General features: G+C 48.8%; 1 protein-coding gene across 1 annotated transcript; it reads left to right on the forward strand.

Moving 5' to 3' along the window:
* The first annotated feature begins 9,921 nt into the window (after positions 1–9,921).
* On the forward strand, positions 9,922–13,767 carry ARL4C (ARF like GTPase 4C). Its single transcript, XM_027117649.1, has 2 exons — positions 9,922–10,963; positions 13,505–13,767. Exon 1 carries the CDS (start codon positions 9,959–9,961, stop codon positions 10,535–10,537), a length of 579 nt encoding a protein of 192 aa, XP_026973450.1. The 5' UTR covers positions 9,922–9,958; the 3' UTR covers positions 10,538–10,963; positions 13,505–13,767.
* Positions 13,768–18,081: the final 4,314 nt, after the last annotated feature.

Genomic DNA, 18,081 nt, shown 5'->3' on the forward strand with positions numbered 1-18,081 from the left:
CTGTATTTTGAGAGGATTTGTAAATCTGGCCAAGAGAGTCCTCCACACACAGTGGAAACTCAATACCCGATGAACAGACGATAAAGAAAACGTGTATTTCGATGATGGTGTGGAGGGAATGAGCTGGGACGCTCCCCCCAGGCATCTGCCTGGCGGGACCTGTGGTGCTCGGAGGTACCCACAGCCTTCCCCATCACACACAGCCCCTCTTGTGATCCACTAGTCCAGAGCTAATGTTGGATGTTGGATTGAATTATTTCCCTAAAACATGTATTCCTATTTGAAGTGGTGGTTTGTTCATTTCCGGTGTTTCACCTGAACTCTTTCCTATGTTGCCAATGTGGACTGTTACATCGTGACTCTGGTGCACACCTGTCTAGTGAATGTGCACTGATGAGCGTACAGCATCGCACAGCAGCAGGGATGTGCAATGCAGGCATACAACCCTGGGCTGGTGACCAGGAAATTTTGCAGTTTAAGTGTCTGAAAGTCCTCCCATTCCTTGTTGAGTTGGACGTGGAGATGGGAAGACTGGTTTAGCCTTGTCCCGCGGCCCAGGCTGGCAACTTGGGCCTTGGCTCGAGGAGAGGGCTGGGCAGAAGGGCTTGTAAGGCTGGGACCATTGCAGGCCTTATGGGATGCATGAGAGAGGGAGCATTTGCTGACAACGTGGGTGGAGGTCAGGGATTCAGGAGGCAATGGGGCTGCCTAACCCCAAAGAGCAGGGGACCATTCTTCGGCCCTAAATACCCCCAGCGGCACCGGGTTAATTCCTTTGGTTATTGTATTGTATGATATTAGCAGAAAAGAAGAGGACAGGGGAGGAAGAAGAAAAGGAATGGGAAATGTGAAAAAAGGGAAGAGTGAGGTGGGAGAGGTAAATGGGAACAAAGGAAAACAACAAGAGAAGAAATGAAAGGGATGCATTTTCTAAAAATATGGAATTATTTAACTCCCCAACCAGATAGTAAATTTCCTGAGGAGAAGGATCTTGTCTTGGACATACTGTAAGGCTCTCTTTCCACGAGTGTAATAGGGAAGAGCAAATCTGACTCAATGTTGGATCTGTTTCTTTTACTTCCATTGCTTTTGCTACAAGTTAAGAATGTTGCCTATAGCCTGAAATATACAGGATAGGCCATTCTCAAGGCTCTGACCTTTAAAGGTATAACACTTTCCCATTCATAGATAAAAAGTTGCAGAACAGAGAATTACATTTGTCCTGTTGGAGGTTTACAGGAACATCATGACCTGACCTACGTGGACAGATATAAGAACAAAGGATTCTGACACCAAGAAGTCTGCAGCAACCAACCACACCTCTCCCCTTATTGTATAAAAGAAGCCTGAATTCTAACTCCGGTAAGATGGTTTTTTGGGACATTAGTCCGCCATCTTCTTAGTCTGCTGGATTTTCAAATAAAGTTGCTATTCCTTGTCCCAACAACTTTCCTCTCTAGATATTGGCCTGTCTTGTGGTGAGCAGCATGAGATTGGACTGGGTAACATTATCACCCATTTTCAAATGCTCAAATGGTTGGGGCACACTCAAATCTTCACAGATGTTTGTGGATAAATGAAGGACGGTCATCTGCTACAGATGAACATGTGCAGCGACGTTCATGCATGTCCAACACAAAGAAAATATTTTATGCTCAGTAATCCACGTAACAAGTGAGGGAGCTTTCCTCACTAAAAGTAACTTGAGGAGTAGAAAAATAAAGGTCCAGGGAATTTAAAGAAATGAGATTAACTGTGGAAATAATATTCTTTGACTCCTTATACTACTACTCCTGACTATTGCTTACTTTAGGAGATTATGCTTACTTCTCAGAGATTATACAGACAACCCCATTCCATTTCAAGCAGTCTAAACACAGGATGAAAAAAATTAACTCTCTGTTGCAGAGGGTGTTTATTAGGAGAATGGCGTCACCAAAAATAAATAAATAAGTAAAACTCAGAAGAAATGATGACGTCACCAATTTAATGATAAGATCACACGAGACACAGGTGACTTGGAGAATTGCCTGACTTTGTTAGATCATTACCAACTCTATGTATTGGTGACAATGACAGAAGTTTCTAAAATAAGAAAATTAGGCAAATAATTCTGTATTCAAACCTCGGGTAAATCAAATTTGCTGATTCATTTCTTTACAGTGCCCTTGTTACCAAACCAGACTTGGGTCCTCTTGCCCGTGCACAGTAAATCCAATCTGCTGACTCTGGGTTGTGGTGAAGGAAAGGGCAGCATTTACTGCAGGTGCCAAGCACGGAGTCCAGGCAACTAGTGTTCAAAACACCTGAACTCCCCAGTGGGTTTCAGCAAAGCACTTTTAAAGGCCAGGTGAGGGAGGGGCATCCCAGGGTTTGGGATCAGTTCATGCGCAGTTCTCTGATTGGTTGATGGTGAGGTAACAGGGTGGTGTCACAAAGGTTAACATTATCAGTCCTCAGGCTCCAGTAGGTCTGGGAGCTACATGCTCATGGTCATCAAGTAGTTAATTTCTTCCATTTGGTGGGAGTTTTAGCATCTGTAAAACAACTCAGGAAATGTGTATCAGATACTGTTATCTGGGTACTTCAGAGAGGAGCCACAGCAGAGGACAGGGCGCAGGGGTCTGTCCCGGGAAGGCCCCATAGGCCCCTGCTAGGTTACCAGCCTAAAAAGAAATAAAAAGTAATGAGTTTACTGAAATGATTGTGGAGAGGGCAAAGGTCAGTTTGGCATGAGTGGTGTGATCAATACCAGTCATAATGACGTGGTTGATGACTCTGGCCAGACTCAAGTGTTCCCCAAAGGACAGCGTGTTACCCCACACACTTTAGTTCCTCATACCGTTTTGTTAAGAAGTTAAATTTAAAATGGCCTGAAGGATGATTTCTTCAGGAAAACGTTACTTCCATAAGGAGCACTGAGTGTCTGTTGCTCTTGTACATGTTTAGCAACTTAGCACCGGTGTCTTAGGCATCAGGACATAAATAACACTCACCCTTTACAAACGAGGGTGCCCTTTCCACACAGAAGATCTGCCTCCATATTTTTTTTTTAGGGGATATATAGTTTTTTAACATCTTTATTGGAGTATAATTGCTTTACAATGGTGTGTTAGTTTCTGCTTTATATCAAAGTGAATCAGCTATACATACACATATATCCCCATATCTCCTCCCTCTTGCGTCTCCCTCTCACCCTCCCTATCCCACCCCTCTAGGTGGACACAAAGCACCGAGCTGATCTCCCGGTGCTATGTGGCTGCTTCCCACTAGCTAGCTATTTTACATTTGGTAGTGTATATAGAAGCCTCCATATTAAGCCTCATGCAAACCGTAAGACCCAGCTTTGCCTCCTTGCTCCTGTTTGGAGGTCCTGATGGAGGATGCACCTCCATCCCAGATGCTTATCAGCACAAATCAGTCCTGCGTCTTTAGAGCAGCGTGTGGGGCGGGAAGTACTGCCAGTTAGCCAGACCAGCTGGTTTTCTTAGAGAAAAATGTTAAGAAGGATGGGGCAATCGGCAGAATCCACTGAGGGGCCAGGTAAGCAAGGAACCCGAAGGCCTTGCATTTTTCCTTTGGTCACCAAGGACCTTAGGAAAGAGGACTTAGGAGATTGCAGAGGGCAGGGGCAAGAAAGTAAAAGGGATTTTCTATGATTGGTGAAGCAAAGGATTAGGTTACACAAGCACAGTGTAACTCAGAAGGAGGAAATAATCACCTTGAGCGGCTAGGTCTCTAACAGAAGCAGCCAGGAACCAAAGAACCCTATCCCGATGTTTGTGCCATATTCACAGAGGACAGTTCCACAAGAAGCCTTGTATTCGAAGGGAAGAGTCATCCTGAGTGACCACGCAGCAGACAATGGGAGCGTTGGCGTCACACCTGGCCCGCCTCCACCACGGTTCCGAGAGCCGATGGGGCTTGATAGAGGCACAGAAGCACAATTGTTTCCATCTCCCTCGGGTCCAGCCGACTAGGTTTTAATTAAATGAAAATAATAGGCATCTCACTTCACCTGGGGAGGAGGGGGGAGGGAAAGCAAAGGAATCCAAGTTTCCATCAAATACTTTTTGGTTCGTGGTGCGGAACACCAATCACTGGGAGTTATTGTTACACACACACACCCCTTTTTTTTCCTTCACGGTAGCTATTAGAGTCGAAATTTAATTACGGTGTCTGAATTATTAAAGGAATCAGAAATAACTTTTGCATACCAAGCTTTTTCTTCCCCTTCAGCTGAAAGGACTGGCACTAAAGTGAGCATTTTCTGTCATTTTGACAGCCCTGAGTTCCGTGTCAGGTCTTAATGTCCTTGATAAAAGTTCACTTAAGAGATGAAATTTAAGTTTTAAGGAGCGATTTAAAACGATCTTATAGAAGAATCTTATCTGAAAATAACATTGACAGGAAAGATAATGACTTCTAAATTTTCATACCTGTCCCAGGCATATAATAGAGATCGACCATTAATAACGAGGGCTGGAATGGGGAAAAAAGCATCAACAACCACTAAATTCTCTTAGTAGTGGTTGTCGGGAAAATGAGAACCTGAGTTGTTTCAGCATTGCTGCTTCACAAAAGTCAGAAACAGGGCAGTCTGAACTGCGATTTTTTTGTTGGTTTTTCATGAAAACCACGAACTTGAATGGACAATATAGTAATAGATTTTTTAAATTGAAGTATAGTTAATTTACAATATTGTGTTAGTTTCAGGTATCCAGCAAAGTGATTCACTTACGCATATATATTTCTTCAGATTCTTTTGCATTTATCCTACTGAGGGAAGTCAGAAAAAGGCAACTATTATATGATATCACTTCCATGTGGAATCTAAAAACAAATACAACGGATTTATTTACAAAACAGAAACAGACTCACAGACACGGAAAACAAACTTACGGTTACCCAAGGGGAAAGGCGGGGAGGGATAAATTAAGAGCGGATCCTTTTTATTTCCAGGCTTCGGACCCCTTGAATGAAGGACAAGCCTGCAAGCATCACAGCTTCATACTTATCTCCACCAAAATCTACTGCCCTGCCCACAAAACTCCCCTGGGAACCAGTGTCTTTTGGTCCCTTCCCTGTGTCCCCTGAGGTGAGCACTCCTCCAGTGACGACTCTTCCTGTGTCCGGCCCTCCCTAGGACTCTGGGGGAGTAGGTGGGGAGCTTCGTTAAGGAAACACTCCCACCAGAGAACTTCCATCCCGGACCACCTGGCTTCCGCAGTTTCAAGCCTTGTCCTTTCTCTGCCTAATTGACCTCCTTTATTCTCAACTTCTGGTCCCCTCTCCCATTATGGCTGCCTGCCCTCTGAATTAGATGCAAACATTGATTTCTTCCAATCTCTTATCTCAGCTGGGTTTCCCGCATGCTGATTTCCTCTCTCTTCCATTAATTTGTGATTCTTTGAACAGCTTTCCTGGTAACATCCCTGCCTACTCTTCCAGACTCCTGGTCCCCTCTCCTGGCAAATAACCGCTCCTAGTCTGCACTGGAAACAAGAACCAAGACTGCATCTGAACATCGATGCCCCCAGGCTCTGAGCCCCGAAGAGAAGCACTTTCTCAACTTAACAAGTGGGGCTCTAAAAGATCTAGTCCCATAGCTCCAGACAGAGAACCAGGTTAGGGAGTCTCTTATCCATTCATTCGTTCCATACGTATGGATGGAACTTTTATTAGGCACTAGGCAAATTTGCCTCTGTGGAGGCTCTCATCTCGTATACAAGAAGCTCAGTAGAGGGCACTCCTGTATTATAATAGCTAAGCACAGGGGACAGTGCACCTGAACCCAAGGATCCCATCAGAAAATAATCACACACACTCCGTGCCTGTGGACACACACACACCCGTGTTCTGAGATTTACCCTTATCCACACTCAACTTTGCATCTTATGTCATCGACCTTCCTAAAGCAAAGATAGTAATGACGGAATATATTGCTCTCTTTGCTGGATCCACTCAAAAGTTATTTTGATTGGTGGCACACTTGATTTCTAAGCCCTTCAAGGAAAAAAACAGAACATTTTAGGATACAATTTCAAAATCACTGCCAGTGACCGCATTCTGTTTACTTGAACTGAGTTCTTTTCTGGGTGTAGAGTCATCTCGATGCAGAAGAGAAGGGACAGGAAATAACGCTGTTGCTGGACGTGAAATTCATCTCAGGCAAGACACAGGTACATGTTATTCTTTGAGAAATGTCTTATTCCGATTAATTAAAATGAAGAAAGTAGCACACTGCAGCCAGTATTTTCCACTCCATGGAATACTTGCCGATTGGTCGACGGTTGAGACTCAAACTACTGTGTCCATTATAAAACTGTTTTTTTTCCGTTGTTGTTGTTGTTTTGCAGGTATCACAGGTAACCTCTATAGGGCACTTACCGTGTGCCAGGCACCGCGCCAAACACTTGACGTGTATTATTTCATTTCGTCTTCACAAACTCCACCTGTGTTAGATACATTTTAGAGATGGGGAGCTCGCGAAATGGTAACCTAGGTATTGCCACGTGGCTAGAATGTGGTGGGAAACGTATAGCCCCCCATCCAGTCTGTCCACACAGCCCAGACCGTTAGCGGTGACACTTCTGTTCATGGCTCGAAGTGGGCCTTGCATTTCTGACGTCTTGGTAAACATTACTTTCCTTTTCATAATTCCGGGGGTTCTCAATTGAAAGTCATACTGGAAGGAAAGGTGACTCAGCTAAATGACATTTTTACATGTTAGAAGTTATATTATCCACTGTAAATTCAACTCGTCACCTGGTGAGTGAAATTAGACTGTAGCACGGTTGCTATTCGATTATGGTGAGTTGCTGTTTAATGGCCCTGTTCTCGAAGGCTCCATTAATGTCTATTAATCTGCTTTTGCTACTGGACAACAGACAGCCCTTTATTACTAAACCCCATCACAGGGGGTGCAAAGTGTGGTGCTGCAGTCCCACCCGGCAGGAATTAGTTCAGCACCAGGGCAACACATCGCAGGTTTTACTAAAATATTGCCCTCCTACCATCCTTAAAATAAAAGCAAGACCTGACAGGGGATAGATGCAAATAAGAGAAAGGCATCCTACAGTAAGATCGTCTGTGGGAGCCAGATCAAGAGGGTTCCAGTCTGGTCTATCTTCTTCCAGATGCCCAGGTCCCAGGTTACTAATCTAAGGCCCATCTCGGGCTGGCACCCAGCCTAGGTCCTGTCTAGCACAGAGGAAGGAGAGAAGAAACAGTCTCATGAGCAGGTGGCCATCTATGGGACAGGCCTTGAAGAGAGCCAGAAAAATCACTCCAAAAACACAAAATCCTGTCTTCCCAGGGTTCCCAATAACTGAAATGAAATCGTTCTAAATTACACCGACATCTGTTATTTTTGCTTACTCACCCCCATTAGCCCTTTAGGGAACAGATGCCTGTTTTTTCTTTGGGAAGCACCCCTCCCCAGGTTTAGCCCCTGCGCCCCATCCATCAGTGTGTTCCATCCCTCTGGACAGTAGTACTTGATGCAGGGCTGGGCCGGACAGGCCAGAGAGATGTGTCCTTCGGGCTTTTGTCCCAGTTATTGGGAAAGCGATGCACCTTTTTCTTTCTAGGATCTGCACCAAGGATGTGAGCCCAGGGCTGCCAGTAGGAAAACAGAAGAGAGATGGAGAGAGACCTGGTCTAAAGGCTTCTTTTGAGCTCCATGGCTTCTGGCCACGCCTGAACAGCATCGTAATCATGAACTTTTCTATTACGTCAGTGAATATATTTCCATTTTTGTCCAACTCAATTTGAGTTGAATTTCTTTCACAGCTGAATTCAGGTTGCTTACAACTTCATTCCCCATTAAATTAAAACAGTGTGTGGGTGGGGTGTGGAGTGAGAGAGAGCGCGCAGGCCCTCAGCCCTTGGCACTGGGCTTCGAGAAGGCAGTGTGCATGTAGGTTCCGCCTTGGCAAAGTCAAGCGCCCGGGCCTTGGTCTCCTCATCTGGCAGCTTGGACAGAATGATCCACAAGGCCTTTTCCAGCCCTGGACCCAGTCTGGGAAACTGCTACCACCACAGGGGTTCCAAAGGAGGGATGGCTGGTCCTGCCATCTACATGTGGTCTTTTCACATGGTTCAATGCCAACAAAACTGGCTATTTTATCATAGCTTGTGAAACAAAGGTGGTAAAGGAAAGTATTTCTATTTTGGGTTTTACTCATTATCATTTTCATTTCCAGCCCCCCAGACCCCATTTTCATCTCTCTGCCTCATAAGCTGGAGTTGGGAAGAAGCCACCGTCCATTCTGCCTCTGCTGCTACTCTTCCAGAGCAGCTCTGCCCCAGATCTGTGTGCATCTGAAATGCACGCGCAGTCTCCTTGGCACCTGGAGAGGATGAGCCTTGGTCGTGTGTTTACAAACCAGAATAAGACCACTGAATTGGAGTGAGGGGAGATGGAAACCGGGGACTGGGCAATGGTGTTTGTTACCTACGGTGCCACCGACTCCAAGCTCCTGACACGTTTTGTTTCAGGCCCAGGTGCGTCTACAGGGCCTAGTGCAGGAGGAGTGGTTTACCTGTGGGCAGGTGATTCTCAGGTCTCAAAGTAGGGTGGTAGCGGGTGCTCTCCCGAGATGCTAACACTTGACCTGGCATGTCAGCAGAGTCGGTGGAAACACAAATAAGGCAGCTAAAGGGGCTGTCTGGGACTGGTGAGTCGTCGGAGCTACCTGGGGCAAACAGGGTCTCCTTAAGCCGAGGTTTGGATGTCTGCATCGCTGCCGCCAGGCAGGAAAAGCTAGGCCTCCGGGGCACCCCGGGCACAGGCCTGCGCCCTAAGTGCGGCGGTGGCCCGGTGGAGCCCCTTGGAGCTCTGACAGGGAAGCGAGCCAGGGCATCGCGAAGGGCCAGGGTCCTGGGCACCGCACAGGGCGCGAGATTGGAAACGCGCCCGGGCTGGCTCACTGCGGACAGCGCCCTCCTTTCCCCTCTCTTGGGGGTCGGGGAACCTGACCCACCGCCCTCTCTCTCCGGCAGGGCACTCTCACCGCCGCCCCGGACGCTCCCCAGCCCCTCGGGCAGAGCTGCCCCGGCCCGCCTTGCCCTGGACTCCGAGCCGCGCCAAAGCCCACGGAGCCTAGATCCCCCGGACCCTCTCCCCGAGGCCGGCTGCACCGCCCATGGCTGCAGTCCCGCTGGCCTGGGATCGGGGGGCGGGGAGTTCCGGGAGCCGGGAGCTATTTTTACAAGATGCGTCAGTGGGCCGAGGAGGAAGAGCCTGCTCCGGGGCCCATTGTCTGGGCGCTGCGCGGGAGGGGACGCCGGCGGCGATTTCGAAAGCTCCGAAGGGCGCGAAAGCGGCGGGCCGTGAGGGGAGGTCCACGCCCCACCCAGGGCCGCGGGAGGGGCGGGGCCATTGGGGCGGGGCGGGGCCCGCGAGGGGCGGAGCCGGGCGCCGTCCCGCCGCTGCAGGCTGGCGGCGGCGGCGGCGGCGAGGGGACTGCGGGGACAGCGAGGCGGCCGCGCCGGCAGCAACAGCCGGGGAAGCCCACGCCCCGCCTGCGCCTCCGAGGCGCACCCCGGGAGCGGGAGCAGCCCCGCGGCGGCACCGCCCAGGCAGAGGCGAAGGCCTGGCACCCGGAGCCCCAAGCCGTCAGCCGCGGAGAGCCCGGGCAGCGGCGGGAGCGCGGGGGCGCGGCCCGAAAAGGCGCAGAGCGAGCCGGGGCCGGGGGAGGGCGCCGGGCGCGAGCATCTCGCGCCGCGGCAGCGGAGGCGGCTTCACGGGAGACAAAAGCCCGCCGAGAGAAGCGATGCCTGGCCGGCGCGGGCGCGGGGGCCGCGGCGTCTGAGCGCGCCGAGCCGTGCGCCCCGGGGACGCCGAGGGCGGCAGGCGGGGCCCAGGTGCGCCCAGCCGCGTCGGGCCCGTAACTGCTCGGGGGGCGGCGCCCTCCCGCCGCAGCCGCAGTGGCCGGCGCCGCAGCGAGGAGCCATGGGCAACATCTCTTCCAACATCTCGGCCTTCCAGTCCCTGCACATCGTCATGCTGGGTTTGGACTCGGCCGGCAAGACCACGGTGCTCTACCGGCTCAAGTTCAACGAGTTCGTGAACACGGTGCCCACCATCGGCTTCAACACGGAGAAGATCAAGCTGAGCAACGGCACGGCCAAGGGCATCAGCTGCCACTTCTGGGACGTGGGCGGCCAGGAGAAGCTGCGGCCGCTGTGGAAGTCGTACAGCCGCTGCACGGACGGCATCATCTACGTGGTGGACTCGGTGGACGTGGACCGGCTGGAGGAGGCCAAGACGGAGCTGCACAAGGTGACCAAGTTCGCCGAGAACCAGGGCACGCCGCTGCTCGTCATCGCCAACAAGCAGGACCTGCCCAAGTCGCTGCCCGTGGCCGAGATCGAGAAGCAGCTGGCGCTGCACGAGCTCATCCCGGCCACCACCTACCACGTCCAGCCGGCGTGCGCCATCATCGGCGAGGGCCTCACCGAGGGCATGGACAAGCTCTATGAGATGATCCTGAAACGCAGGAAGTCCCTCAAGCAGAAGAAGAAGCGGTAATGCGCGCGGCAGCGTTCCGAGTCGGTGGGGGACGAGCGAGCGAGTCAGGAATGAATGAATGAAAGGCTGGATGGCCGATGGAGAACCCGCGCCCGCGAACAAAGACAGCGAACCAAAGCGACGCTTCGACTTTTTAAAGCGGAATGCAGGACTAGTGACTCGACCTGGGTATGTAGGCAGACTTGCCAACCTGAGCTCGACCTGCCGTCACCCCTAGCTCAGGGGACCTTTTGTCTGAACGCCAGAGCTGCTGAAGGGTTGGGGGCCCCGCTGGGGAGTGGACGTGCAGGTCCCGCCGTATGCCCTCCTGGCCCAGGTTGGAAGGCTCAGATGTCAGAGACAAAAGCGATTTCTTCCTACTCCATCAGGGCCAGAAGTTCAGGCTTCCCTGCCCTCACTGGGGATCGCACCTGTGAATTTCCTGAGGTATGCGGTTCCCAGAACCCCGGGAGTACCCGTCTGGGGGCATGGTGGCAGTGGGAGGTGCTGGGGGGGACAGCCTCTCCTTGAGCTGTGAAAGCTGGACAATTTTATGTCACAGGGCAGGCCCCTGTGAAGATTCATCTGTCCTGCCCTGGGCCCAAACGACGTGCTGGTTTGGGCCATCAGAGGACTGCCTGGAACAGTAGGGCAGCCGGAAGGCACGGGGCGCTGCGCTGGCCTCCTCTGGGGAATGCCCGCGAAGAATGCCCCTTTCCTGGTGCTTTGTGGTAGCTTCAGAAGACCAGTTATGTTGAGAACTGCTTTTCAGCCTGGAATCAGACATCTTCCAGATGGTTTGGACTCTGTCCATGTGTAGGTCATTATCACACAAAGAGACCAATAAAAAAAAAATTAGAAAAAAACAAAACAAAAACAAAAAACTGTTGGAGGTGGTGGCCAATGATGCATTTTCTGTTTGCAGAATAGTTAAAGGTGTTTAAAGGGTAAGGCTCTCGACATCAGTGCTGGATGCGGTGTGTGTGTAGATGCAGGGACCTCCCTCTGCACTGTGTAATCGGCATACATTTCTAGCCCCATATGTGTGGAATCTTAAATTCTCTTAGCCTACTGTTTGGCCTGTGTGAGCACACCAGCTGCAGATGTGTGCTGAATGACAGGCGGGTTTTGGCAAGGGGTGTCTCTTGTCATCCTAACCGCTTGATGATGGGTTATGGTTTTCAGACTTTTTTTTTTTTTTTTTTTAATCTGCTACGAATGAATACTCACCTTAGAAATAACTCAGTTTAGGAAAAAAAGACTTTGCTTTGCCCTTTTAGATCCCTTTACGCTGCAAGTGGTGACATGTTCAGATTTCTAATTGGTTCATTGTGGCCTATCTGGTTTCAGTATTTTCATTACAGATGTCTCGCTGGAGTATTTGATGTCATGCACCAACAAATAAAAGCCCACCTTGTTGCAAAAGCCGACCTCATGGCATGGATTTAAAGGCGAGGGAAAAGCACAAGGAGGGCCTTCCTAATTCCTTCTTGTGGAAACTGGTTGCAGAGCAAATGCAGACACAGTGAGTGCTTGAGATAAAGGAAAGCCTGTGACGTAATGGTCACCTGTCCTCAGGCTCCTCACGTTTACTTGAAAGAGGCTTTGGAAACAGATCAAGTGAAAGAAGAAGAAATACCTATTTTTCATAATGTAATTTAAAAAATCCTTTATAATCAGGACTGAGTCTTGGTGCGCAGAAGCTGTCATTCACCCTGAAACACAGTATCAAACAGGAAACTTAACGCTTCCTGTGTGATTTTGATTTCCTCTTTGAATCCGTGTTTACAGGTGGAATTATGTTTTTTTCCCCCCACTATGATAAATTTCTTTGCGAAGGAGGCCTTTAGATATTGAGTATGATCATGTGTGTGAGCATGTGAGGTATTCAAGTTATAAATCCATGCCTATTTTCCACTGCACTCAGAAAGTTAATTTAAGAACCAGAGGTAGAAGTCCCGGCTTCCTGCTTGAAACCCAATTCTCCTATGAAATATTTTAAAAGAAGAAACCTAGCAGGCCATCTTCCTTTTCTCTTTTGTCCGTGTATTTGGTACCCCTCCAATGCTGGTCTTTTTGTAGAAACTCAATAGAGAAAATATAGCTGAGCAGTGTTGAAAAGCCTGCAAGATTTCAGTTTACATATCGACAGCATAGTCACTGATTTCTAAATGGGCTGGTCCCATCATCTGAAGATTCTGTATAGAATTATTAAAAAAAAAAAATCCATCTTTCTTTATTTTCTTCACATGCAACAATTTCTTAAGCACTTTGACATTTTGGTAGTTCCACACTATTGAGAGAATAATATATTTATTTTGTGACATTGCAGATGCCAAATACTGTAACCTTCTCGTGCTGACAATACTTTGGTTCAAGATCACTGTTCAGATCCTCTCATGCTTTACCAATGATGCGAAATGACTTTGTTTTTTGCATTATCAGTACTTAAGGGTGCAGTCAACTGTTAGTAATTGTGCAGTAGAGCTCTGTGGTGTAGCAACCAATAGTTGAGTCTCAGTTGATTTCTGTAGTGTTTGCCCAAATAATAGCCCATTTCGTCTCTGACCAAATGGAGGAAACACAGGCTAAATCACCTTGGAGTGGTCACCCGGAGAGTCCCCTCCAACGCAGCCGCTGATTTATTATGCCTCCTGCTCTTGGGAGAATGAATGGGCTCCACATATAGAGGAAGTTGGCCTCCCCACACGAGCTTTTGAAATGTTTTCTCACAGACACAGGGAGGCCAGTTTTGTTTCCGAACGATTCTCTTCACAAAATCTCTGTCATGGTGTTGGGACTATGTCTCCTGGTTTGTTTCCGTTTCTACTGCTGTAATTCTCTGTCCTGATCATCTTCCTCTTTGGGTTCCCGTTCCCTTTTATATGCATATATGATCCTGTGAACAGAAATAAATTATTTATACAATCAAACGTTTGGGGAAATTGTCTGTGGATGTTTTTTCAAGTTGCCTCTCTTTGTTTCTAGGCCTGAGTGGAGGGATGGATCGCAAGATGGTCTCTGCTGTCTGATGGGGTCCAGGGCTGGATGAATCATCTCTGCTTTTTTGGTTTAACTGAGAGGCTCGGATGCAGGAATCTGTGTGCCTGTCCCCCTTATGATACCTGTCAGGGGTCCTCACAAATCCTTGAGGAAAATGGCCTTAATGCCCAGCCAGCGCCAAGCCTCTCAGTTATTAAAGAAGGTCGTGATTGTTAGTCGCTTCAAATATATGATCTGATTATGTGAAATTGGAAACATCTGTGTGGTACTGTAAGCGCAGAGTAGTCACCACGCTGCTCAGCATCTTGACTGCTCTCTTGGTATCTGGGCTGAGTCCATCACTCTCGAACCCATCAGAGAGACCCCAAGACCTGAATCCTCTTAAACAGTAGGTATGGTGAGACCGTCCTGCTCTGTACATACCAGCGGGAAAAGGTCCACTTTCTAAAGAAAAAGTGATTGGGCCAGAATCGGTAGACCCTCTGACTGGTTCAAAGTGTAACTCATGGAGGCCCTTAGCAGACATTAAGCAACGAAACTCATTGATTGGCTGGGTCTTAACTCTGGAGCCAAAAAGCCAGTTTCAAATTCTGAGTCATGCTCACGGCCCCATGAGTTCGCTGAAGCTCCTCAGCCCCTGGACCTCGATTTCCCCATCTGTAAAATGGGCTCATAATGATTGTTGGGAGGATGAAACACAATAGTGCACGTGAAGTGCTTGTAAAGCACCCGAGCAAGGCTTGACTTTATGGTTCACTTTGCAACAGAAGCTAAAGTTTAGGAGCCAAGTGACATCAAAAGGGCACAGATGCCATTTCTAAATACCGAAACCTAAAAACTGCTTATAGGAGTAGAAATATTAGAAATCAAAAGAAGCAAAAATTGGAACTCTTTTTTTTTTTTTTGGTGCAACCTTAATTTAAGGAAGGAATCCCCAAGGAGCCAGGTAATACTTGGTACTTAGATGATATTGTTCATCTTATGTTTTCCAGGAAAGTAGGTACAAATGCACTGACGCCTAACAACTGAGAAGGCTGATTTTAGTCCTAAGCAACTGCCTTATTTTCCCCAATTTGAACTTCCCCCCAAAGTTTTGGTTCTTCATTTGTAAGTGTTTGCGATAGACAGTAGGTGTCTCGAGTTACTGTTTTCGTGCCTTTACATTTGTCTCCAGGGCCTGTGCTCTTGGAACAATTCTGTACCAACATCGTAGGCTATTTTGATGTCACATTTGTATGGTAGTAAGGAAGGACAAATTGTGTGCAAAAAGCAGAAGATAAAAGGCCTGAAATGATCAAAAAGGTAAGAACACCCCAGAACTTGATCCCCTTTGATTTCCCAGCTCTCAGCCTGTCCACCTAACCTCTCCCCTTTCCTCCTCTGCGGCCATGTGCACATCTGATGCCCACAATCTGGCCTTGGCCTGCCAGGAGACAAACTGAAGGCATTTCTGTTCTCTTCTCAAATTTGTGTCTTATCTGGAAAACGGCCTTCTCCTTCTGGTTCTCCTGGTTCAGCTGAAACCTTTTGTAAAATAGAATTTGCGCAAGACAATGGAGCACTTTATACATTTGTTTTGCATGGTTTCTGAACTTCAGGGTGGGGCAACTTCAGTCTCTAAGAGGAAACTGCAAACTGAGGGTATCTGAGAAACTGGCATGTGGCTTCTTCCCCAAGATTAGAAGTGAGAATGAAAGAGCTGTGTGGTTTAACCCCACCTAAGTTTTCAGAACATGGCTTGGGTGTTTCTTTGAATGATCTGAACTTCTATGCTGAGGTACTTTCATTGTGTGACAGCATGGCATGAAAGAAATAACCAAAACAAGTCATTTTTTAACCCATCTATAGCATGGGTTTGAGAAGACAAGCATCTCTTTTGCGTTTATGAATTAAAATGGCTCTCACATAGTAATGTTAAGGACAGCTCTGTTTCTATTCCCGTTAGTCCTGTGTAATCATGGTAATAGCCACTGCTAATCCTTATTGAGCACTTCATGTGGGCTGGGCACCATCCCCATGCTCAGTGTTTTATCTACGTGATCTTTTTTGCTCCCAAGAGCCCCAAGAGATCAATTCATGCATCAAATAAATTAATCACCGATATCTGCACTTGTAGATGAAGAAACTGAGGTGAATGAAGATTAGACACCCTCCTCCGAGGTCACTGGCTGTTTAGGGTGGAGCCCAGATTGAAGCCCACGGGTCCCTGAGACCCCGAGGCTGAGCGCTCGAAGGCTCCCCGGCCTGCTGCGCGTGGAGCAGAAGAAAGCTGGGACTCTGCATCCGGGGAGAAGAGGGTGGAGGCTGGTGTCACCGGCCGCAGCATCACCTGCCTGCACCCTCCTGACAGGGGGACCACCACTTCCCACCTCCTCCCCAGAACTCACACTGACAGGCCTGGCCCCAATGCCCGCACCTTGCCTTCCCTTCTCAGAGAACACAGCCCAGTGTCTAGAAAAACACTATCCCTCCTATGCCAGTTTCCATCCTCGAAGAATTTTCTTTCTGGTATTCCTTTCAAGAAACTGTGTTGGGGGAGAAACTGTGTTGAGGGCCACTGCCTTACGCAGGGAGGGGCATTTATATACCGCAGGGGACGGACCCTGGGGGTGGCGGGTATCAGTGTTCCCGCATTGGGATCTGAGTCAGCTAACCTCTCAGCCTAGATCCCCACCCCTGCCGCCGCTACCCTGTGCGCCGAGGATGCCTGCCCTGCCCGTCCCTCAGGGTGATTCCAAAGATAACATGAGGTAATAGAAAGCACTGTCCAACCTGCAAGGCGAGTTGAGACACTTGTAAACGTGTGTTCCCCTTCTCTCTGCGCCGCTGCCCTGGCTCCCAGGGGTGTTCTGCTCGTGCCGTTCTGGACAAGCCCGGTATCACGGACACCCTCTTCTTTACCACTGATAAGAGAACTTCCACCTCACAGAGTCAACCAAAGGAGACTTCAGGAAGGAAAACATCTCTCCCTGGGAGATTCAGGGCATAGAGCCTTTAGTGTAAGCTTTTATCAAGTGACTGTTGATAAGCCTCCTTACATCTGCTGTTGGCAGAATTGTCATCATTCTACTGGCTATACTCCGATTATATTCATTTCCTGAAATGCTAACTCCCTGTGCAATTACTCTCAATGCCCACGTCTCATAAAAGCTAAAATAATTTCAAGGTATAATTGAAAAGTCATCACGGTAAGTAACGACAATTGGAACAGCGTATTCCGTAGGTATACGTGTGGATCCAGAGATGAACTGTTGCGTTGCTGTATAATTTGAAGGGCACTGTGATGCCACATTCACCATGTAAAGAATGCTGTTAAAACAATATCTACCAACAGTTGTGACCTCCGTCGTACTGAGGACACTCCACTCCGGGGCACTCGGGGAGATGTATGACATGGTTCTTGTTCTCAGAAGCCTGATATTCTAGCTGGTGCATGAGGGCTGAACTATCAAGTGAGGTGTTTGACTCCAACGTGAAACCAAAGTCATTGCTCCAACCGTGGTCACATTTTTCATGCCACATGAGCCTTGGAGCAAAACTAGAAATAAGAACCTGTTACTCTGTGTCCTGATTCACATAATTTGAAGACGTCCGTTTCTCCATCAGTCTCCTTCTCCAACTCTTTCTGAGATTCCCTGGGGGGAGGTCCCTGTGCTCATGACCGCTGCTTCCCCCACTTCCTTCTTTCCTGCCCCGACCTCTTGTGTGTTTCATAGACCTTCCGGCAGTGAGAATCAGCATGGCAGCCAGAACCGCTGGTCCGCAGCGCTGCTGACCCTACTTGTGTCGCCCCAGTCTCAGTTTCCAACAGACATTTCAGTGCACGCTTCCTTAGGGAGGGTCTCCTCGCACGTGTAAGGGACTCAGATGTCTGAGAGGCTGGGGACTATCTGAGTGGCCGGCCCAGGCCCGTCCTAGAATCCTGCTTCTTGTCTGACACTGACTGTTTCCATGAGCCTCTCTTGGGTGTCTCAGCCCTCTAGTCTCATGCGTGGGGCTCCTCCCAGGAGACACCTCAACTGACTAGAAATCCTGGGACGAATGTGAATCCTAGTGTGGACCCCCAGGACCCTAAAGGCAGATGTGTGATCTGTCTTGGATTCAGGTTTCTCCCCTAAAATTGGAATTTCCTGCAGAGGTATTGATAATGACCGCTTCTTCCTGAAACCCACTCTAAGTCTTAATTCTGCTCTTCCGGCGTCTGTTTGAGTAGCCGGGATGATGAGATCAGAGGTTGAAGCGTTTGCTTTAAGGTAAAGGTTTCTGAAGCCGACACTGTGGGTAACCCATGCACACCCATGCCTTTTTTTTTTTTTTTTTACTTTATTTATTTTTGGGTCTTTGTTGCTGCATGAGGGCCTTCTCTAGTTGTGGCGAGCGGGGGCTACTCTTCGTTGCGGTGCGCCAGCTTCTCAGTGTGGTGGCTTCTCCTGTTGTGGAGCACGGGCTCTAGGCTCATGGGCTTCAATAGTTGTGGCGCACGGACTTAGTTGCTCTGCGGCATGTGGGATCTTCCTGGACCAGGGATCGAACCCATGTCCCCTGCATCGGCAGGCGGATTC

Source organism: Aethalodelphis obliquidens, unplaced genomic scaffold, assembly GCF_003676395.1.
Source record: "Aethalodelphis obliquidens isolate GAN/ISIS:26980383/991018 unplaced genomic scaffold, ASM367639v1 scaffold2, whole genome shotgun sequence".
Classification (NCBI taxonomy): domain Eukaryota; kingdom Metazoa; phylum Chordata; class Mammalia; order Artiodactyla; family Delphinidae; genus Aethalodelphis; species Aethalodelphis obliquidens.